Here is a 24,606-nt window from a genome sequence, read left to right as displayed (position 1 = left end):
AAATAGTGGTGGTTTATATAAGATGAAGTTGATCAAACATGGTGAAATCCAAATCCTTCAAATCCATGATCCTGATCAGCTGCATCAAGTGTATTGATTTTTTTATGTGAAGTGATTAGACGTGCTTCAAAGAGGTTTGGGCAGTTTAGGTTCACATCATGCAGCTGAAGCAAGGTGACATGAGGGTGAGGGGTGTGCCACGATTTTACGTCATTGCAGAAGCAATCGTAGGTTGGCAGGCATAGTCTAGCATGGCCAGGTCTCTTGCTCCGGGGGTGGTTTCTCTGTTCTCCATGAAACAAAAAAAGTGATTAGCCATGTGTTTAAGATTGATAATCATGGTCACTATCAGGCCGTGTGCTATTTAAACAACTCCAGATTGGCAAGTTCTGTTAACAATGTAGTTCAAGGTAAAGCAACTAAGGAAACCTCTATTGACTAGTGCCCTACAAAAGAAGAATGTTGCATTGATTATCATTAATATGGATTTTTCTCCATTGATTATACTTCAAGGTGGTTCATTTATTTGGATCTCTTTGTTTGCTTTGTAGTTTAAACCCCTGCATCATGGTCATGACAGCTCAACCCAGTCTTCTTTGATTGTAACCTCTTGTATTAAGGTCCAGCTGAGCCTATTGACTGGTCACTACTCATACAAGTCGGCTGAGTGATATTACTACTAGATCCAAGCCAAATGACAAGCTAGCCTTCTGCTGGCATCTACAAATGCATTGTCAACCACAGTGCATTTTAGCATCATGTCAAACTTGTCCAAGTTTATAGAATACATCACTATCATTAGAGTCCATGAACTTGGGCACTTTTCTTATGGTGCCAATCATTACGTAGAGTGAATACCTATTACAAAAAGGGATGACATAGTTTTTGTATTGAATGGAAAGAGAATTCTCACTGGTGTAAGGGCCAAAATAGATCAGTGACATCGAAGTCTTGGACACCCTCCTTTGGTTTTGGTTCAAAAACTTATTGATGATTTTGGTTTGATTTGATAAACATATTATTAATAATGTGATGCTTGTCAAAAGGGTAAAAGGCATGATTTAACCTTTTCAAACTCGTTGAATGTTTTTTGTATGCCTCTTGAAATTATTTATTAAGATTTATATGGGTTTGCACCATTAGTTACTAATGATTGTTACAAGTATTATGTGATATTTGTTGATGCACATTCTAGATATGTTTGGATTATATTTTTATGTTAAAAAATAAATCGGATGTGTTGCAAGTTATTCGACGGTTTAAAATTAAATATCCTTTGGGCATAAAATTAAATATTATTATTTAGATTAGGGCAAAGAATTTCAAGCTTTGTCAAAAAAATTTAGTGAGTGGCATAAAACATAGAATTACTTGGTCTCATGTTCGAAGACCACGGAGCTAACCCCCAGCTTGCCAATCAAAAAAAGAAAAAGCCTTACCGACGATAAAGTTGCAAAAATGTTATATAATTGTATAAGTACAAGCATTGTAATGAGATACAGCCAAGATTTGGCATGTAGTTGGATTGAGATTTTGCCCGATCGTGTACTTATTGAGTCGCATCATATTTTTTCTCAATGTTACCCGATCCAAATTCCAAAATGATTTGGACTGACAAAAGATCTTGAATGTGGGCCTTGAAACACCAAGGGCGTCAAGTCATGAATCAGTTCGAGCCATTGTCTGAGACTTGCGATACACAAAGTAAAACATGAGAAGCAACTGAATTCAAATTTGCTACAAACCCAAACTAGAGTTGGTAATAGTTAAACATGGATTATGGCATGAGTTGAGTAAAATCACAGTGGTACAAGAACAGATTCATCATCTATACGAAATAATTGATTACAAGTGAACAAAAAAAATCTGCAAAACAAGTCGGGATAACATCTGTAAGTAAACTTGTCAATTTTGGCCAACAGCTGCAGTTTGCCATTGATCCGTTTAGCCTTTAAACATGGAAGGACTTGAAATATTTCTGCACCAAGTCATGGAAACAATTAGATGTAGGAAAGGCCAGAAAAGGGTTCTAATATAATACTTACAGAACCTTATTCCATATAGGAAAAGGAAAGAAGACCAGTCAATTGAACTCACCAAGGCAACATCATTCATGTATCTCAATCGATGCCCCATAGGATGGTACAGTGTGAAGGATCCTGCGCATAATTCATGAAATCAGAAAAGCATGCTAAGTTAGCTGGATATACCAGCCACAGTTGACAATTAGTCATAGGTCCAATTTAGGCTGCAGATAGAACTGAAGCCAGTGCAACTTGACCATATCCAGCAGATCATCGAAATCGCCTTTACCTAAATCATTGAAGCATAACCCAAGCTATATTCTCTCTGAAGAAGAGTTGACCAACAAGACATGACCGCCCTCCTGAGCCCCCTCTTCATTACTGCTGTTCACAGGTCCATTTGTTGTCCCCTTCGAAGCCTCCTTTTTCAGTTTGTGATTGTTGTAGGTCACCACCCCAGCAATGGCTGTTAGACAGAGCAAATATGGCAATCTTAGAATGTTTCTTACACTTGACAGAAAAATACATTTTGATTCAGGAATAGCAGGTAGAAAATGAAATAAGACTACAAGAAACTTCTAAAAAGAAAAAGGCTCTATCTGTTGTCCTCAAAAGTTTTCCATCTCTTCCATCCTTAGAAGGCTATCAATAATGCTAAAGAAAACCAACATGAAAATTGAAAAGAATTCTTGCTCTCCCATCATCTATAATCTCAGCTTCAATTGAGAAAACAGGAAAAATTTCACTTCTATCTTACCAATGCCATAGCCCAGTAAGTTTATAAGAGTCAACTTGGTATCTGCAAATAAAATTGCTGATAACAAGACCACCACCCAGTCCTTAACGACTCCAGCAACACGAATCGTCACAGCACTCGTATGTGAGATGACCACAAAAACGGACACATTGAGTGCAAAGGTACAGAGAGAGTTGAGTGACAATATAAATGGATGGAATGTCAACATTCCAGCAGAATCCATTTTAGGCTTTTCTAAAAATATCCATGGGATGAAGAGGCAGATAGCACTGCAGTCAATTGAATAGGAACATTTATCAATGAGCAAAATCACCACCATATACAGAAGACCAGATATTGAAAAGGAGAGAGAACTCAGTTCAAGCTTACCTGCATGGACTTACATAATACATGAGAGATATAGGGTTTAGCTTCAGACCCTTCCTTTTAACTAAAAGTTCCATAAAAATGAGCCTCAGAGCCTCTCCAACAACACCACCCATTTGGTAAACTACTCCCGGCCAGCTGATATTAATTTCTCCATACGAAGCCACAAGAACTCCAAAACTGATTACAGACATTATCACAAGCATTCTGCAGCTCAGAACCTCAAGGCCAGCTGCTGCTCCAAGAATGAAAACAGCTACTGGCACTGTCAAATTCCAATGAATAGCATTCATAAAGGTTGTCAGAAGATAAAAAGCAAAAATAAGCAATAAAATAAAAGCTACATACTGATGGCTTTCAGCATTTGTGCAAATGCAACAGATATGTACAGGTATGCAGTGTTTCCCAGCCACAAAGTCATAGCGAACATTGCTCCAATTGGGAGGACAGAGGATGCATATCTAGATAGCCAAAAACTGATCAAATTTAGTTCAAGTCCATGCATATGCAATATAGATACATGAAGCCATGGCAAATATTGCTGCAGTGGCAGATGATTATGTAGATGAAAAATTTGATGAAATTTATCTCAAGTTCACGCATAGACATTATAGATATAATATAATTTAGTTTTTGGTGTAATGAAACAAGGTTCTCCAAAATATATTCACCGAAAAAACAAGAGTGGACACTCAAAGAGTCCATCAAAGCACCAAAAGAATACACAAATCACAAAATGGGCTCACACACAAACACCCACTAAAGGATCAAAGCACAAGGAATAAAATAATATTTTATTGATCAAATCTATGCAAGAAGACATACAAATAAGAGGGGGTTTCACCCTATTTATATACAAATGTGAGCCAAATAGAGCCGTTGGGCTCTCTCCAACGTCTCATTGACTTAGTCAATCAAGTTGACTTCTAACTAAAACGAAAATAAAAAAGCTAACATAGTTAAGTTCTAACTTAGTTAATATATATATAACGCTCTCCTTCAAACTTATGGTTGGATAACTGAAAGTTTGTCTAAGAGAAAGTAAAATATATGAGTAGCGAGAGATTTGGTGAAGACTGTCAATTGATATTCTGAAATAAGGAAGATTGATAGTGTCATGTAGGTATTTCTCTCGTACATAGTGGCAGTCCATCTCAATGTATTTGGTTCATTCGTGGAAGGTTTGGTTGCTGACAATGTAAATGAAATTTTTGTTGTCACAACACAGTTGTGATGCTCCTTTACTCTGAACACCCATGTCAGCCAACAATCTTTTTAGCTAGACCACCTCCATAGTGGTTGCAGTCATGACTCGATATTCTCCTTCAATTAAAGATAAAAACTTTTTGTTTCTTCTTACACCTTCATAAAATCAACGAGTCACTTAAAAACACACAAAAACCAGTGGTTGAGTGTCGATTGTTGAGTGATCATCTTGCCAATCAGCATCAGTATCAGCAATTAAATCTAAGGAGGAAGAAACAGATAAGAAAATTTCTCAAAAAATAGAAGTTTTGATATATTTAATAATACGCAAAAACAGTGGTGGGAGCATGTTGAAACTGACTTGCAATATGAACTGCATGTGCAATGTCAAATCTCGTAATTGAGATATATAACATAGCCTTGACAAGTTGTCTATAAGGTGTTGGATTTTCAAGTGGTTTCCTATCATCAATCTTCATTTTGACATTTACAACTTCAAGAGTGTCAACCCTCTTATCATCTGAAATACCTGACCTGACAACAATATCTAAAGCAAATTTAGATTGAGTCAATAAATAACCTTTAAAAGAATAAAAAACTTTTATACCAAGAAAATACTTTAAAAACTCCAAATCAATCATTTCAAAATGTGTTTTGAAAAGTCTTTTAATATTTTCAACTACCTGTTTGTCACATCCTGTGATGATCATATCGTTCACATAAAGAAGAAGAAGAAGAATACCTCTATAAAAAATCTTAACAATCAAAGTTATGTTAGTTAAGCAAGATTGAAATCCAACATCAAGTATAACTTGAATAAACTTATCATACCAAGCCTTTGGAGCTTGCTTAAGGCTATACTGAGCCTTATCTAAACGAAGAGCCTTTCCTTTAGGAATAGCTATACCAGGCAGCGCCTCCATCTAAACATTTTCAATCAATTTATCACTGAGAAACGCATTCTTAACATCCATTTAGTGTATAGGTCATTTCTTTATAGAGGCAAAGGTTACTACGATTCTAACTGTTGTCATCCTAGCAACCGGTGAAAAGGTTTTCTTATAATCTATTTCATACACTTGAGAGTATCTGTTGGCAACTAACCCAACTTTATACCTTTCAAGGGTTCCATCACTCTTGGGTTTTATCTTATAGACCCATCGACAACCTATGGGTTTCTTTCCTAGGAGAATATCTTGGATAGTTCAAGTGTTCGCCTTTTCTAAGGCATCTAATTCTACCCTCGTGGCTTCTACTCATTCAAAATATTTCTTTACTTCAACATAGTTTGAGGGTTCTAGGTAGGAATGTATCAATGCAATGTAAGCTTGATAATTAGGTGAAAATGACTCATAAGACAAATTTCTCAAGGGTTTTGATACTCTCGATGAGCTTCTAGTTTGTATTTCTACACGGCTTTCATTAGTATATTTTTCAAAGGCACATGGATGTTCAGAGCTACTATACCTGGAATACTGAATACAATCCTTATTTTGAGATTGTTCTTCACTTATCTCATTGTCATGAGATTCTTCTTCACTCATCATATCATTTTTGATATCCTAGTCTTCATCACAATTATCAAACTTTGGAATTAGATAAAACAGAAAAGAATACTCAGTTATGTCCTTAGAATTTCCAAATTAAAAAAAAAAACTTTTTTTGAGAAAGACACGTTTCTTGAAACATATAGTTTCTTATTTTTAAAATCAAAGCATGTATAGCCTTTTTTGTTATTTGCATATCTCAAAAAGGCATAAGGAATAGCAAGGGAGAAAGTTTATCATTTTTATCAGTGAATACAAAACATGTATATCCAAAAACCCTTAGTCAAGAATAATCAGGAGTAAGTTTGAAAAGTTTTTCAATTGGTGATATATTTTTCAAGATAAATTGTGGTCAAAGTGGCTTCGGCCGAAAATTCTTTAGGTACTTGATTTGAGATAAGCAAAGTTCGTGTGGTTTCTATGATGTGTCTATGTTTTCTTTCGGCCAAGCCATTTTGTTGTGGAGTGTAAGGACAAGATTTTTAACGTGTAATAGCATTTGATTCTAAGTAATCTTTAAAATGTTTTGATAAAAAAATTTCTCCTAAATCAGTGCGAAAGATAGAGATATCCTTTTGAAATTGATTTTTGACCAATTTATGGAATACTTGAAAATATAAAAAGACTTTAGATTTATGTTTGAGAAAGTAAATCCATGTGTGTCTAGTAAAGTCGTCAACAAAGATCACATAATATGCAAACTCACCCTTAGATACAATAGGTGTTGGGCCCCAAACATCTGAATGTATTAACTCAAGTGGTCGTGTAGACACAAAAGTTCTTTTTTGAAATGACAATCTTTTTATCTTCTCAACAATACAATCTTCACATGTAAAATTTTTCAAGATTACAAAATTTTTCCAAATTTGAAAGTGCTAGATTTTGAATACATTAGGATAGCTAAGTCTTTTATGACATAAATCCAAATTCAGTTTTTGAGAATTACAACAAAATATATTTTTGGGTATTTCCAAAAACTCTATGTAGTATAACCTTCCTTCTCTATGATCTTCCCCAATCAGCTTACCTGACTGGCAATTCTGCACTTGATAACCAATAAAAGAGAAGAAAACATTATACCCATGGTCAAATAATTAAGAGACAGACAAAAGATTTAGGTTTAACTTGAGAATATATTTAATTTTTGGAATAAAAAAATATTTTGAAATATTTTCGAAATTTTTTATTCCAGATTGCTTTTCTCGAGAAAATATTTCCAGATTTAGACTCCTGGGAGTAAAAATGTCAATTTTGGAAACCCAGGGTTTGAAATTGATTTCTGAAAACTTTTAAAACTCAATCTGGATTGAAATTTATAAAATTGGAGCTCTGGACTTCGAAAATGAAATGAAATGTTATGAAATGCTGAAAAATGATATGAAATGATGACCCTGAATGAAGAATTTTGGATTTTAAACCCCGATTGGTTGTTGTACCAGTTTAAAAAGCATTAAAATTGATAAAATTTGCAAAATAGCTCAAGAAATGGCTTTCAGGACTCTACTGGGTCAGAATGACACTGAAAATTGGGGTTCGAGCTGGATTGAACTGAGATGAGCTAGATTGAGTTGAGTTTTAGAGTTTCAGAATTCCAATGAGCTGACAAGAGAATCCAGAAATAAATTACAAAGAAAAAAAAGAAAAAAAAAAGGAAAAAAAAAACAAAGAATGTTGGAATCTATGTATTCCATTGATGTTGCCAGATGTAAGCCGATCTTGCTATCCGCAGATCGGTGCTTACAAAGAGGCTTTGCTTGTTAAAAGAAGAAGAACAATTCAGAAATTCATAAAAACAGAAAAGAAAGAAAATAAGTAAAAAAAAAAAAATAGAAGGAAGCACCTTGGATTCATAAGGTATTGAGATCAAGAAGAGGGGATTCCTCTACCTGTTACTACCGGATATGGCCTTCTTCACCAACGGGAGGAAAGTGAAAACAGAGAAAGGGGAAGGAGAAAAAGGAATCAGGAGGAAGAGGAGGATGCGTTGAAATGGAGGAGTGAAAACGATCTGAGGGAAAGAACAAGAAGGATAATGATGGAGGGGTAGGAGATGGATGGTCTGAGCTTCCTTCTTAAGCGCCCTTTTAAAGGGAAAAGGAAGATTCTGGAAAAATGGGGGTCGTTAGCCATCGATGGTGGAAGCAAGGTGAGGATGATCGAAGGGTTGCCAGCCCTTCGATCTTCACTGGTGGTCTTCAGAGGGAGAGCGGGAATGAGAGAGAGAGAGAAGGAGAGATGCGTGCGAGAGGTTTCCAGAGGGAGAGAATGCGAGAGAAAAGAGGGAGAGAGAGAGAGCCACCCACATTTGACCCGCTTGAGTTATGATATACGGATAAGATATCACTATTTGGTGTCATATGAAATAAGGCACCTGAGTCAAGAAACCAAAGAGTCTTAACGGGGTCAGAGATGCCAAAAGAAGAGACTGTGGCATGATTGATGAAGCTCTTTTGAGATGTCCAGCGCTCTCAGGATCGTATTCTTCGCTGTCAAGCCTCGTTGCAGCAAACTCTACGAACCCTCCAGTCGGATCAAGTCAACCGAACACATCAACATCCTCCATCTTCGAGATAAACTTATTTGTTTTGGTCTGTAATACGTTTAATTTTGGACTGTAATATTTTTGGTCTGTAATAACTCTCTTTACTCTGATCCCTTCCTTTTTGTCTATGACAAAGGGGGAGAACACCTGTCTCCATTATTGGAGAAATATTCTCTTTAAACATTTTTCAAATATTTTATCATATTATTATTTCTATGCATAATGTCTTTTTGACAGGGGGAGCATATTTTGTCATCATCAAAAAGGGGGAGAATGTCGAGAAACTTTGTTTTGATGTCACATAATATGATACACTGTCGTATTTGATTTTATATAATATGATAATATGTCCTCTTGAAAAATGTTATATTATGACTGAATATGTTTTGCCATACATCTAACGAGTATTTGATGCAAGGATATCTCACCCAAAAAGGATGGAGACTTCCTGTTCAAGTACAACTTTTGTGCAATCATACTCCTTGAAGAAAAAGCTTGATGAGCCATGCATTTCTAAAGTTCAACTGAAGATATCGGCTACCTCAAGATGAAGATTTTTTTCTTCTTTAGAGTCATATGTAACAGAACCTTCAGGAACATGCATATTGCATATTACATACTCATGCATATATACTATATCATAAAAGTATACGATAGTTTCAAAAAGCTCTTTTTTTGAAAACTAATAATTGTACCTTCTTACAACCCTTTATGAAAAAGATATTTTGTCATGTAATAATTGTACCTTACACTATATACAAGACAACATGAAAAAGAAATGTAGGAAAAAGACAAAAACATAAAATCGGCTACACAAAGAAAAACCAATATAATATATTTTTGAAAAGACTCTAGTTACCTTCTTTAAAGAAATGTTTTTAATATAAGAAGAAGACAAAAACATAAAATCGGCTACACAAAGAAATACAAATATAATATGTTTTTGAAAGGACTCTAGTTACCTTTTTACAAAACCATAGAATGTTGACTTACTTGAAGTCATCATTCTCTTTGTACAAAGCATTAAATACCTCCTGTAACAAATCCTTGTTAATATCCTTCTCAAAGAATGACGACTTTCTTTTAGTCCTCATTCTCTCTGAAGACTTTGAAAAACACAACATAAAGAAAACACTTAACATGACTATGTACAAATAAATATCTCAAAGCACTCATTGTACTTGCACTCATTTAAAGTAAAGAAGTACTTATGTACCTCAAATCATTAATTAGAATAAAGACAAAACTACAATCCAACGTTCAATGTACTATTGTAAGAAATAGACTTTTTACATAAAATGTGTATTACCTAAAATATTACAACGACTAGTGTACCATACATTTTACTTTTATGGAAAAAGGCATTCTCGAATTTCTCTAAAAGATGTTTTTGAAATGACACAACATTTCACATTTCAAAAAGGCTACGATTTCAAAATGTAACGACTACTTTTTTAAATCTATATAAACACACTCAAATAAACTATTCGACAAGTGGGAATGGAATAGACGTGTGAGCTTACAACGAGAAAAATTCTATTCATTATTTGAAAAGAGAGCCTTGAAAAAGAAAGAGAAAGAGAAAAGAAAGAAAAGAGAAAAAGTAAGTCCAGCTCTTTGACAAAGAGTATCCTCTGAGTGACAAACAGAACATTCTGAGAATCCTTCATTCGTGCATTCATATCTTTCTGAAGGTTCTATAAGAAGTATTGTAACTTTCTGTTATTCATTGTATTCCTTCTTTGTTGAAAGAAGTAGACCTCTGTGAAAGAGGGTGTTGCCCTTCTCTGTTGAGAGAAGAAGACCTCTGTGAAAGAGGGTGTTGCCCTTCTCTGTTGAGAGAAGAAGACCTCTGTGAAAGAGGGTGTTGTCCTTCTCTGTTGAGAGAAGAAGACCTCTGAGGAAGAGGGTGTTGTACTATTTATCCGGTGACTCGGATGTTATAGTGGAAAGCTCAAGTGGTTTGCTTGGGGACTGGATGTAGGTCTGGGTACTGACCGAACCAGTATAAATTCTGTGTTTTATGTGTTGTGCCTTATTGCCTGATTATTTTATTTTATCGATCTTTATCATATTTCACTATTCACCCCCCCCCCTCTAGTGGAATTTCAACGACTCCCAATGTTGACTAGTCAACAAATGTTGTTGTTGACTAGTTCAAAACCAAAAAGCAAAAAACCTAAAAAATGTAATCCTAGTTATACTCTAGTTATATTATATATATAATATGTACATTTATTTTTAACAAGAGGTACCACTTTTTCTCCTTCTATCTTAGTAAGGATTAGTTTGGGTTCCAATCCCACAATCGTTACACTCATATGAAGTGTTTTATGATTGAAGCCCATATTACAAAGTTTGTGTCATTAAGTTTGATGGGTCTTAGGGTGATAGTATCATTGTCATCCATGTTAACAAGGGCTAAGAAAAAAAATAGAAGATAGAGAGGAGGAAGAAAGAGAAAAAGATAATCAAAAGTATCACGAGCACTCCACCGCCAAGAAAGCACCCCCAATGAGGAACACAAACACAAGAGCACTCCACCACCAAGCGAGCACCTCCAATGAAGAGCATGAACACACGAGCACTCCACCAAGAGGGCACAACAATCTCACAAGCACTTGAATAAATTTTGCAAAAGAGACTATCTCAGGGTTACCGGAAGCGCCATAGGGCATGGGGAAGTGTGCTTTCTAGAAGCGCAAAACATGCAGGGAAACACAAAAAAATTGGAAGTGCGCTTCTCAATTTAGGGAAAGCGTGCTTTCCATTTAGGGGAAGCACGCTTCCCCGCGCTTCCCATTTAGGGGAAGCTCGCTTCCCCTTTTCACTTTTTGTGTTTTTTTTTTTCTTTTTTTCTCTCTTTTTTCGCTTCCCCTCGCTTCCTAGGTCGCTTCCGGTTCACTTCCTAAGTTGCTTCCGATTCGCTTATGAGATGATTCCTGATTCACTTCTAAGTCATCCCGTGCTTTCCGCTTCCTAAAATTTTGAAAGTGCCTCACTTCTCACTCTTGCTTCCCCAACAGGCAACTTTGCTTTATATCTTCAAAAACTTGAGTGGTACGCTTCCCAATTCACCAAAAAATCAACTTGATCTCCAAACTCTGATACCATGTAAGGAAACAAGGTCCTCCAAAATATATTCACCAAAACAACAAGAGTGGACACTCAAAGAGTTTCATCAAAGCACCAAAAAAATACACAAGCCACAAAATGGGCTCACACACAAACACCCGCTAAAGGGGCAAAGCACAAGCAATAAAATAATATTTTATTGATCAAATCTATGCAATAAGACATACAAATAAGAGGGGGTTTCACCCCTATTTATATACAAATGTGGATCTCCAAAAGACATTGGAAGAGATCCCAACGGTTCCAAATAGAGTCGTTGGGCTCTCTCCAACATCTCTTTGACTTAGTCAACCTAGTTGACTTCTAACTAAAAAGAAAATAAAAAAGCTAACCTAGTTAAGTTCTAACACACACACACACACATATATATATTCACATTTTTAACATTCGGGTCTACCAGAACATGTATAAGAATTAGGGATTAGGTGCCTCCTTCAGTCTCAAACTGGTAGGTCTGAAGACTTTCAAAATGCAACCACTAAATGACAATCATGAAAAACTAGTAGGTTGAATAATAGCTCCTTACTCTGCTAAACATGAATGTTACTAGAACGAGAAACAAACCAGGTTCAAACCCACCCATCCCATATCCGTATCCAAATCATCAGGTATGGATCCAATTCTAGAACCATCTATGAAACATGGTCCGCTTCTGGTTAATACCATTTTATAAAGGCTAGAACTGGATGGCCAAAGGAGTAACGTGGATAGATATGAATCCAGAATTTATTTTCTTGTAGACTGAATAGTTTCCAACAAAAATCAGGATATGGATCTGAATATGGTTCACAATGGGTGTCAAATCAGGATAATGGATTTATACAGACCCAGTCCAGATCCAATAATTACCAGGTCAAGTTGAATTATTTGAGTCGTTTTCATCTCTTCTGTCCAGATCTATACACTTCGATGGTGTGGGCAAATCCATAGAGGATTCTGGGTACCAGCCAGGCCAGCACAAAGCCCACCATTTGAAAGAGCGTAAAAAAAATGCCATTCTCCAACCAAAACTTTAAATTCGAATTTAATATAAAGCATCAAAGTTCCAGCCAAGTCTTCTTCATTAATTACACTTTTAACACCATAGGACCACTCATCTCCAACACAACTCACCAATTCTTCAGAAACAGAGAATAAACAAAGCCTATTGACAAATAAACAAGCAGTACCAACTCAGTCAAAAAGTAAGCATATACACTGCTTACATTTCTGGAGTCATTCCCTCCTCAATCTTCACAAGCTGCAGCACATAAAAGAAATAAATATCAAATGATGCAGGGAAATGAAGATGAAAATAAACTTAAAAGGGACCTTCATTTTGAAAATATTGAAAACCAACATTTACCAAGATTCATTTTTCTGAAGAACTTAGTCATTATTTTTAAATTGAAATAAGATAACAAATCATACCTTTAGAATCTTGGTAACTATGAAACACAATACAGAGGAGAAAAGCATGTGTAACAGTGTCAGTCCTAGAGGATATGGGAAGTTGATTTGCTTTGATGATAAGACCCACTGCACTTGTAAATCAAAGAAAAGCAAATCATAACTAAATCAAGATGATCACATAATGGAACACATTATTAGGAGAGAACACAATATTCAGATTTATGTTCTGCACTAAGGTCACAGGAGCAACACTGAGTATCATATAGAGTAAATGGATCTTTAAAGTCAACCTATAGAATGTAAGTAGACATCTTGGTATGCAATTTAGCAGTTTTAAGAATATTTCCCAGATCAAATGCACTAACAAATTGGACAAACTACAATGGATGCATGTACATAGTATTCCTGCACAAAGCACGTTCACAAAAAGTTCCTTTGAAGCGCACCATATATCCAATACTCAAACTCACTAAAGTTTGAAATTCCATGAAGAAACTCACAACGTTCTGAAGAGAAGTGCAAAAAGTTCCACGGAATAAATATTCTAGTTAGAGATAAAAGCAAATGAACAAGCAGTTGATCTAAAGCCTCAAAATAGCAGCATGATCATCTGCATCCCATATAAACTAGACATATCCAGGCTTTGTACTGTTGAAATAGATTCCAGAAAAAAAAATGGAACTCCCAAATTGTTCCACACTAGTTAGCATGATATGTCCTTATTGTAGAGGCAATATGTATTCATTAATACAACATAAAGGGGTCTGAGTTTGCTTTTTTATTTTTTGGCTATTGTATGAGAGTATTGTAGCCAACAGCATATCCAACAAGCATGGTGTATAGCACTTGAATGTTTAAAGGTTGGCACAACTGGCACATCTAGTGTTGTGAAGTGTAATATGCATTTTACTTTTCAGAGTGCTACCCCTCATGTACATATCATTACTTATAAGGTTATTACTGTATTTTGTCTCGGTTATAGAGTCAACTATTTTCGTGTTGTAGTGCTTTAGGGGGGTTGATCACCATATATTGTTGTAACCAATAACTTTGAGAATTAATGAAGTTTTCTTGGGTGCTTTGCTTTCCATTTCCATCTCTTCTATTCTTCTTCTTGCTTTGATATTTGATATGGGATCAGAGCCATATCAGATAGAAGGAAGTGCTGTTGGAGTGTGGGATTGGGTGTAGAAGGCTTCATCCTTGCTGTTGCCGAAACCTGCCTCAAAGTGCGCGCTTGGGCCTGCTGACATCAGCAACTGCCAGTCGACTTTGGGATTTTGTGCAGATGAAGGTAGCATCGTAGAGTTCGATTTTAGAATCTCTACAAAACAGAAATCTCGACGATCAGGTAAGGATTGGATTTTTGACATATTTTTCTTGATTTTCTGGATATCACCCTATATAGAGTGCGGATCTGGGAAATCTGAACCATCTCAGTTTATGTGAGATTTTTGGAATAGGGTCGTTTTTGTGTGAGCCACTGATTATAAGTGATCTGGGTGGAAGATATGTGGATTTAAGGGAGTTGTGTTCACTTTTTGGATAGTTTGAGTGAGGCTGTAACTCCGTTTATTGTGCCTATGCTCACCGGCTGGTCTATTGGTGCAGTAGACCTACTCTACTGTGTAGACCAGAGTATATTTAGTCTACCGGGAGCTATCTGCTGATAGCTGATGTGAATTTTGGTCTCATTTTAACGTCAATAGTGCAGTGCATTGATGTTGGTTTCAGATATTCTAATAACAGTCAATTTGGTTGGGATATTTCTCTTGATATTCTGTTGTATACAACATATTTTGGTCTCACTGGTACTGTTTGGCTGTGGTATTATGCTTTGTGCAGACTCATATTGTCGTTGGAGGTTTGGAGAGTTATAAAGAAAAAGGATTCTATACATATCATTCCCATCAAGTTGGATGGGACAAATTATTCATATTGGACTGAGTATGTAAAGACCGTGATCAAAGGTCTTGGGTATTAACATGCAAGGGATTGCATCAAAGATCAAGAAGAAGAAAAGAGGCACAAAAGAAGGGAGAAAATCATTAGCTTTTGTAGACAGCAAAAACCAATAGAAGACTGAGAAACAAGAGAGAAAGAGAGGGGGGAAAAGACATCAAAATCATATTAGGTCTAATGTCCTTTAGTTTAAATAGAGGTTAGCCAAAAGAATAAATTTACATTTGGGTCCCTCATTATTCATAAAATAACAAATCCAGCCTTAAGAATAAATAAACTCTAAAGTAGTCAACTTATCTTAACACCCCCCTTAAGCTGGAGCATAGATATCAATCATGCTCAGCTTGCCGCAACATTTAGAGAAACTAGACCTGGCAAGAGGCTTTGTAAAAATATATGCAACTTGATCCTTAGATATTACATGCTTGGTAGAGATATGTCCAGCTTGAACCATATCTCGTATGTAGTGGCAGTCAACTTCAATATGTTTTGTCCTCTCATGAAATACCGGATTATTGGTTATATATGTGGTTGTCTTGTTATCACACATCATCACCATAGGAGATGAAACCTTTACTTGAAGATCAGTCAGCACAGTTCGAACTCACGTCAATTCAGCTGCCGTTTGGGCCATAGCCCCATATTCTGATTCAACACTTGACCTAGCAACCACGGTTTGCTTCTTGCTTCTCCAAAAAATTAAGTTACCTCCCACAAATACACAGAATCCTATGGTAGACTTCCTATCCTCTACAGACCCAGCATAATCAGCATTAGAGTAAGCAACTACCTCCAGAGTGCCTCCTTTCTTGAATAATAACCCTTTTCCAGGAGAAGATTTTAAGTACCTGAGTATCATTATTGTAGCATTCCAGTGTACCTCAGTCAGTTTGTCCATGAATTAGCTAACCTTGCTTACAGCCAGAACAATATCAGGTCTAGTCACTGTCACATATAGTAACTTCCCTACCAATGAGTGATAGCTCTTGCTATCAACAAGTTTTGACCCCTCATCCAATAAATGAACTTTATGATTCATGGGAATATTTATTGATTTAGCTCCCAACATTTTTGTCTCTTTTAGTAAATCAAGAACATACTTCCGTTGAGACACACGCCCTCACTGCTCCTGACCACTTCTAAGCCCAGAAAGTATCTAAGAAAACCAAGGTCTTTTGTAATAAAATATTTTTGAAGATGATCCTTAGTAGCTGCAATATCTTTCATGTCATCTCCTGCAATGATGATGTCATCTACATATACAACCATAACTACTATGCCTAAGTTAGTTTTCTTAATAAATAATGTGTGGTCGGACGCTGACCTATTAAAACCAAACTTTGACATCACCTCAAACAATTTTTGAAACCATGCACAAGGACTTTGCTTTAGACCATATATCGCCTTTCTTAATCTGCACACCTTCTAACACTCCTCCTCAACCTCGAATGCAGGAGGTTGTTGCATGTAGACTGTCTCAGACAGATCCCCATATAGGAATGCATTTTTCACATCTAGCTGACACAAACTCCATCCATGGTGAACGGCTAAGAAGAGAACAAGATGAATGGTGTCTATCCGTGCTACCGGAGAAAATGTCTCAAAAAAATTAACACCATATGTCTGAGTATAACCTTTTGCTACTAACCTGGCCTTGTACCTTTCAATTAAACCATCTAAGTTGTACTTAATGGTATATACTCATTTGCATCCAACAATGTCTGCATCCAATGGGAGATCAACGAGGTCTCATGTCTGTTGAGACAGTAAAGCATACATTTCATCTTGCATAGCCTTCTTCCACCTGCTATCGAGTACTGCCTTTTGATAACTCAGAAGGGCACACCAAGTTATGTTGTGATAATAAGAGTGCAATATATATTGCAAAAAATCATATGTTTCATGAGCGGACTAAGCACATTGAGATGGACTGTCACTATGTTCGAGAAGCCTATCTGAAAGGAATCATAGAACTTCCATATATCACTTCAGAATATCAGTTGGCAGATTTCTTCACCAAAGCACTGTGTTCTCCACGGTTCAACTTCCTTCTTGGCAAACTTTTGATCATCATGCCCTAAGTTTGAGAAGGGGTGTTAAATTGTAATATCAAATCCATGTGATTATATATATATTATATATATATAGGAAGATACATTCACATATATATATTATATATGTACATGTACCTACCTATATATATATATATTCTTGTAATAGTTGTAGGGGTAGTTTAGTCATTTTGCACATATTCATTTTTTGAATATGTTGTAATTATTTTTCTATTTTTCTATTTTTCTTTTTTTCTTTTTTATTCTTTTACTTTTTATTTTTTATTTTTGTAAAAGGTGGTGTACACCTTGGAGGGGCCCACCATCTAGTCGTTGGGCCCCTTCCAACGGTCACATTTGTGACCGTTGGAGGGGCTCCAACGACTAGAAGTGGAGCCCCTCCAAGGCTTCCACCTTCTCTATAAAAAAGGGTATTCCCCCTAATGTATTCTAATGGCTTTGGGTCAAAGCCCAAGTGTATTTCAATAAAGCTTTTTATTCTTTTATGCCTTTGTGCATTTGTGAGATTTAGTGTTGTGTTTTTATGCACAAGTGTTTCAAGAGTGCTTATTGTACATGTGTGCACGTGTTTATCATCAAGAATATTAAGGTCTTGATCATAGTATCTTGTTGGAGATACTTTCACATGGATTACATTGTGTTAAAGGCCTATGGTCTTTGATGTTTTGTTCACATTGATAGTTCTTTGATAAACAAATTGTCTCCCAGGGCAACGGTTTGTTAGTTCATTGGCTTTGGCTATAATGAATTTATAGGTTACCGTTGTTTTGATCATGCCTCTAATAAAGTTGTCATTGCACAACATGTTTTCGATGAAGATATATGTGGCAGAGAGCAAAAATCATCTAATCTCAATCTTTTGCAGTCATTTTGGCCTTCCCCTCATGCAGTATCAAGTGCAGGAAATCGTGATGTTACTGCGCCACCTTCGTCCAACACAGTTGTTGTACCTAAGTCTCACAAACTAACAACGGACCAGTTCCCTTCCTTTGATCAGGTTTACACTAGAAGAAAATAGGTACAACAGCGAACTATATATCCTAATACAACAATCAATAATGCCAACATGTTGAAGCCACAAGATGTGGTACTTGTGCAGCAAAGTGTGTCTGACATTACTCCTATATTAGATCGGCCACAGCAGCCCACAGAAATATTTTTTAATCACCTAGCAGAGGCGCCTTTAAATGCTAGTGTTCCAGATGTAGTTTAATCTCAAATTCATGATAGTTCAGCCACTGGAACTTCAACCAATGCTCCTATTCGTATGACTACTCAAGTGAAAAATCCACCATCTAGATGGGTAAGTTATGAGTCCTTCCTTATGAATTTTTACACATATGTTGCAGCTCTTGAACATGTTTAAGAACCCAAATTTTTTGTTGAGGCAAGTAAAGATTCTCGCTGGATAGAAGCAATCTGCACTCCATGAATGTCATACATGGGAGGTCGTTCCCAGACCAACAGACAAGAATGTTATTGGATGTCGTTGGGTATATAAGATCAAATGAAAATCAGATGGCAGCAATGAACAATTTAAAGCCAAGCTTGTAGCTAAGGGTTATAGGCAGAAGCATGGATTGGACTTTGATGAAACCTTCAGTCCAGTGGTCAGAATGGGAACAATCTAGATTGTTCTATCATTAGTTGTGTTGCATGGATGGAGTCTATTTTTGCTAGATGTCAAAAATGCATTCCTACACGAGAACTTGTGTGAAGAGAGATTGGACTTTGATGAAACCTTCAATCCAGTGGTCAGAATGAGAACAATCTGGATTGTTCTATCATTAGCCGTGTTGCATGGATGGAGTCCATTTCAGCTAGATGTCAAAAATACATTCCTACACGGGGACTTGTGTGAAGAAGTTTATATGGAGTATTTGCTTGGGTATTCAGAAGGATACCAAAATGCCATAGTGTTTTGATTGAGAAAGGTTATTTATGGCCTTAAGCAGGTTTCCCGAACATAGTTTAACACTTTTAGTATTGTTGTAAGAACTCTTGGTTTTGAGAAAAGTCATTGCGACTATTCTTTATTTGTGCAGAAGGTTCTCATAGTCTATGTTGATAACATCATTATTACAGGAAATAGTGATAAAGAATTAACCAATTAAAGTCGTTATTGCATAGAAAGTTTTACATGAAAGACTTGGGACCACTTAGATTCTTTCTTGGAGTACAAGTGGACCAGCAGTTAGATCATCTTATCCTTTCTCAGCAGAAGTATGCTCATGATATTTTGCAGCATAATGGATGTTACAATGTTAACCAGTGGATACTCTGGCGGCTGCTCACGTGCATTTGAGTGCAGATTCAACAAATGACACCTATTTCGAAGACCCCGAAAAATACTGAAGTATAGTTGGATCTCTCTAGTACCTGACATTCACTAGACCTGATTTAATTTTTGTTGTAAATCAGGTATCTCAGTATATGCATCAACCTCAAACGAAACACATGGGCTCATGATTCAATGACAAGGAGATATGTTACGAGTTATGGAATTTATTTAGGTTCTCATCTTGTCTCTTAGGCAAGCAAGAAATAGAAAACCATTGTTCGATCTAGCACCGAGGTTGAATATTGGGCTATGGCAGCTATCACTGTTGAAGTTATCTAGATTAAACACATACTATGCAGTTTATACCAACACATTTTCAGCTCTTTGGTATACTGTGACAACCACAATACCATTTCCATCTCTATTAATATGGTTCAACATGGAAAGATCGAAACACGTGAAAATAGATCAACACTTTGTCAGAAAAAAAAGTTAAATCCAAGGAGATCCATCTTACATTTATTCTGGAAGAAGATCAAGTGGCAGACCTGTTTACCAAGGTACTTCCAGTGAATCAATATTGGCATTTAAAATCCAAATTTTTCATGGTTCTTCACCATGTCCAGTTTGAGGGGGCATATTAAGAATATGATTTTGGATCTGGATCTGGATCAAATCTGGATCTCTTCAACTCTAACATATTGTAAATACCCAATCCAGTCAAGGGTATTCTTGTATTTTCTCACACACCATAATATAAATACAGAAATGTCACCCACAATAGGTAAGACGTCAATTGGGATTTCATCTTCTATCTTCTCTCCTTCTCTCATGTCTGTTGCTTGTGCAGGAAACCTATTCCTGAGGCGTCTTCACAAACAAGTCAGATTACAGATTGTTTTACCGAGTTTGCCCTTAAAGACATTTCAACCAATTCTCTTCAAACTTGGAATAATTGTGTTCTCATCATCCCAAGTTTGAGGGGGAGTGTTGTGAAATGTAATACTTGTATCATAGTTATTTTGTGCTACCTTCTTATCATTGTACATATGTTTGATCTTGAGGGGCATTTTTGCATTTTATCTATAGGGCTCAAGTAAATCATTTTTGTCCTCTAGTGTAACCAAGAGGAGATGCCCCTTTATGTTGTATCCTCTTCTCCTTTTTGGCTTAATGAAGTTCCTGAAGTTTCCCTCATCCCTCTCTTGCTCTTGCTCTTGCATACCTAATTTCTAGGTTATATAGTGCCTAGTATCGTGTATGTTGACAAGGGACACACATGCTAATTGCTAAGTGAAGTGCCCATGGGAAATAGGATAAGAAAGAGGGTTGACTCATAAAACGCTGCCACCATCATATGATTGTGTATGATAACCATACAACACAATTGGATGTGGCCCAACACAACAAATTTCTGAAGGCAATTCTCTATACAAGATGATCACAATTAATAAGAAAAACATAGAAAGAAAACAATTTTTGACTTCTATCAACATGAATGGCAATGCCAGGAAAAAAGAAGATGGTTTTTAATGTACTTAACAAAAAAAACCACACATGGGTATACCTTTCCCTTAATTATGTCCAAACCTATCTACAAAGTCATTTATGAATAACATGTTTTGAGAAAGGGGGAGAATGGATACTGGTCCCCAAAAATACCATGTGAAGTGACTGGGGATAATCATGGAGACATGATTCACTTAAGGAAAAGGGAAATCATCACTATCACAGACAGCACAAAGTGTACACATATACATATACACATACATGTGTGTGTATACTCTTTTGATACGCAAGCTGGGGATAACACCATGGGATTTAAAGCCAAGACCCCTGTTATAATAGTGTGACATAAACCATCCAACTATCTCATTTGAATCCACATAAAATTTCTTTTATTTGTGATGTGAACACATTAAGTTGTTTCTTGCACAAAAGATTATTAAAAGAACAAGCAGCAATATCTGGTCGTCTATGCCAAGGATGGAGTTTGTGTGCTAACTGCTAGATTACCTGATCTAAGATTGGGGATTCTTCATATGAAGTGGATTAACTAAAATGACATAGTTACACTCATATAAGAGATGAGAGGAAAGTATGAAATTGATCTGGTATCGATTATAACAATAGAAAAATCCATTTCCTGACCTGTGCCACTGATAGATTGTCTTTCTTTCCTGGTCTCCCATCATAAAATGAAGACCATAATAAGAAGAGACACTAGAGAAAAGTACCAGCAAGTCCAGCTGTGCCACTGATAGATTGTCTTTCTTTCCTGGCCTCCCATCATAAAATGAAGACCATAATAAGAAGATACACCAGAGAAAAGTACCAGCAAGTCCAGAAGGCAAATTGGGTGCACCATCTTGAGGATCCATGTTGCCTTGCTAGAGTTATCAAGTATAAGAGGGCAGTAGATCATCCATGATCTTGGTAGGCAGTAGAATGCATAAGAGGAGAATGGTAGTTAAATCATTTTTTCACCCAAGGCATCACCATTTAAAGATGCATGCAGGCATGCTGCGTGACAGAATGAGTTAGCAAGTGATTCTTCTTTTTTATCCAATGTCAAATGACACACATGATGTTGGCTCAAGTGAGGAAGATAATGAAGCTTTGGTAGAATACCACATCCACATCCAGGATAAACAGAAGACTGGTTTGGAAGGACCAAGTCCATGTCATTGACTTTCTCATGAACAAGTTCGAGATGAGAGCTTTACAAAGGTTGGTATACCCAGCAAAATTCAGATGCATGGTACCCCTCAACAGAAAGGGAGGACATCACATAAACTTGGGTTGAGAGTCTTAGTCAAGATGGTGGTGATAACTTTGTGGTAATAGGAAGATAACACCAATTAGAACATGTGGAAGTTGATTGCCATCAAGGACAGAATGACCAATAGCCGCTGGCTAGTCTTCAGATAAGATGAAGCATGTCAAATGTGGCATAAGTTGTGTTTCAACTGAATTGAGTGGACATCAAAAACTTTGCTGTATTAGTTATGAACGTGATCCAGTACAAGGACAGGAGTGTTATTGTTGAGGATTTGTAGTAAAGACTAAAGATACAAGGTTGATGTAATATAAGCCATCAATTGTGAGATTTCATGTGCTACTAGCTTTATGAAGGATTCTCCTGAACTGAATCTTGGACAATGAAGAAGAAGAGGAATCTTTTGGCATTGTGCTCTCAAGGCACCCACCTTGAATCATCCTATTTTTCCATAATATCCTGCCACGTACAATGGATGGAAAAAAGAAATTTAAAAAAAGTGAGTTTTTCTCTAGCTTTTTCTTTTCTTTGCCAAGTACAAACAAACATGATGTTAACCAATGAGTGTTAAGGCCAACTACCAGCACTATCGTCCTTTTCCTATTCCCATTTTTTTAACATCGGCAACAAAACCAATCAAAATAAATAAAGCCGATACCCCTTGGAGTGGGAGGAGAAAAGGAAAACAAGCCTCAGATATCAACCCCACATGCATGCATCCACTGTCTCCCAGAGTTAGAATGCATCGACACCAAGAGAAACAAAGTGGCAAACGCGAAAGAGCAGAAAAAAAATCGCCTTATCTTCCAATTAGATACAAATTTCACAAAAGAATTATATCTTATTCAATCATGAGCTGCAGAACATAAAAAAAAAATAGAGCGAAATGGGTTGATGATGGGTCATGGGGAATTCCTAGGTCTAGCATCTCCTCAGAAAGTATCTCGATGGATAGCCAAACCCCAACCGAATAACATAAGTAACTAAAGATGAGGAACAAATTTGGCATACACATGGTCGATTGATATAGAATTACAGCTCAGCAGAAAAAGGATGGAAAATACAGCATCATCAACGATAAACCCCTAAAAAAACTCTCAGAGAGAATTGAATTGAACAACTATAGAAACGAATGGATCGAAGTGAAGAAAAAAGGGAAAGGGCAGAGAGAGAGAGAGGCAATACCTTGTTGAAGAAGATTTGGCCGCTGGAGAGGGCAATGTAGATGAGGAGGTAGAGGTAAGTGGGGCTCTGTTCCTCCACGCCACCATCCTTCATCTGCTGCTGATGCTGCTCCTCCTCCTCCTCCTTCATCCTTGCTTCGGACAACCAGCTGACTCGAGCAGAGTGTGAGACAGAGAGAGAAGCGGACTATGAGTCTATGAGAGATGAATTACCAACAGACCTACGCTTGGTTAGGTGCTCCCCAAGTGTCGGCGTTTCTATATGAATTCATTTCAGTTTAGAGTAATCATTTTATTTAGCGTATCACACAAATACCCTTCGGTAGCACCTTTATTCTTAATGGAAAAGCTTGACGGCACTCTAGAGTACGGTACTCTCTAGCTAAAACTTATGTACAAGTTTTATTTCATTAATTTTGACTCGACATATGCATTTAGCCTAGTCCATTTACTAGGGAACATAATTTTAATCCAGTAATTTTGATGTAAAAATATGATTTTTTCAATTAAGAAATTCTTACACTGAATTTAAAGCGTTTAAAAAATCTGCTTATACAATTAACTGGACAAGATTTCGACCAAACAAATCACATAGATCAAATCCCTAAGCTTGATCAACAAAAACAAAAAACAAAAAAATGTAATGAAACACGCGGTTTCTACCAAGGGTACAGTACACTTGAGCTAGAAATATTTTCTGGCTCCTAATTTCTTTATTTTCAGTGGTGAAAGAGCGTCGTCCAATCAAGGAAGCAAGTAAGATACTGATCCAGCATTGATGAAAGAAATGATGTCAACTTTCGGTCATCCAGTGTTACCGCATCTCGGGAAAATCCCGGGAAATTTTGTCAGAGTTTCTAAGCTGTTGAAGATTTTCTAATGGAAAAATGATTTTCCCACATGAAAGAAGGTTCTTGGAATAAAGATTCTAAGAATACAAGATTCTTGAGAAAAGAACTCAAGAGAACCAAATGGATAGGAAGAAAATTGACAAGAGTTGATAAATATACCTCAGGGATCTCATTGCGCAATCACGAAGTAGAAATAAACTTTAGCGAGATTGAGAATGAGGGATTTTGGAACCTAAGGAGGTTCAAGCACAAGAAGAGCAAGAATTCTTCCAAAACCCATTGAAGAGGGGGGGGGGGGGGGGGGGGGGGGGGGGGGCTATTTACAGCTCCCACACCACAAGTCGGTTCACTCTTAAATAGGGGTGTCAACAGGTCAGGTTTACCAGACCCGACCCGTACCAAACCCTATAGGGTTCGGGTATGGTGATAAATAAGAAGACTTGATTAAGACCTGAAGGTCCGCGTATAGTTTGTGAAATTTTATACCAGCCCCGCCCAACGTGATTTG

At 36.7% G+C, this 24,606-nt stretch overlaps 1 protein-coding gene across 2 annotated transcripts; it reads right to left on the bottom strand.

The window, feature by feature from the left end:
- Nucleotides 1-1,705: 1,705 nt before the first annotated feature.
- Nucleotides 1,706-23,488, bottom strand: LOC149844919 (Nucleotide/sugar transporter family protein). Of its 2 annotated transcripts, none has more exons than XM_089995371.1 (9): nt 23,249-23,488; nt 12,988-13,095; nt 12,783-12,817; nt 3,496-3,608; nt 3,151-3,412; nt 2,782-3,050; nt 2,314-2,490; nt 2,098-2,159; nt 1,706-1,978 (listed from the first exon to the last, which is right to left on the bottom strand). In XM_089995371.1, exons 1-7 carry the CDS (start codon nt 23,375-23,377, stop codon nt 2,339-2,341), a joined length of 1,068 nt encoding a protein of 355 aa, XP_089851497.1. In that variant the 5' UTR covers nt 23,378-23,488; the 3' UTR covers nt 1,706-1,978; nt 2,098-2,159; nt 2,314-2,338. The 2 variants fall into 2 exon arrangements, with proteins under 2 accessions (XP_089851497.1, XP_089851498.1); XM_089995372.1 differs by having other exon boundaries at nt 12,988-13,100; nt 23,249-23,409.
- Between the last annotated feature and the right edge of the window lie 1,118 nt (nt 23,489-24,606).

This window comes from Nuphar pumila, chromosome 2 (assembly GCF_984573655.1).
Source record: "Nuphar pumila chromosome 2, dmNupPumi1.hap1.1, whole genome shotgun sequence".
In the NCBI taxonomy this organism is placed as follows: Eukaryota; Viridiplantae; Streptophyta; class Magnoliopsida; order Nymphaeales; family Nymphaeaceae; genus Nuphar; species Nuphar pumila.
Note: the sequence above shows the minus strand (reverse complement) of the source record. Positions and strands in the feature narration are given on the sequence as shown.

Bases quoted from the DNA above. Each gene is read 5' to 3' on its own strand.
- LOC149844919 (XM_089995371.1), bottom strand. From the start codon at position 23,377: ATGAAGGAGGAGGAGGAGGAGCAGCATCAGCAGCAGATGAAGGATGGT. The intron at 12,818-12,987 runs GTATGATTTGTT...TATGTGCTGCAG, and splicing joins TAGTTACCAAGATTCTAAAG to CTTGTGAAGATTGAGGAGGG. The intron at 3,609-12,782 runs GTAAGCAGTGTA...TTGGCTATCTAG, and splicing joins GAGGGAATGACTCCAGAAAT to ATATGCATCCTCTGTCCTCC.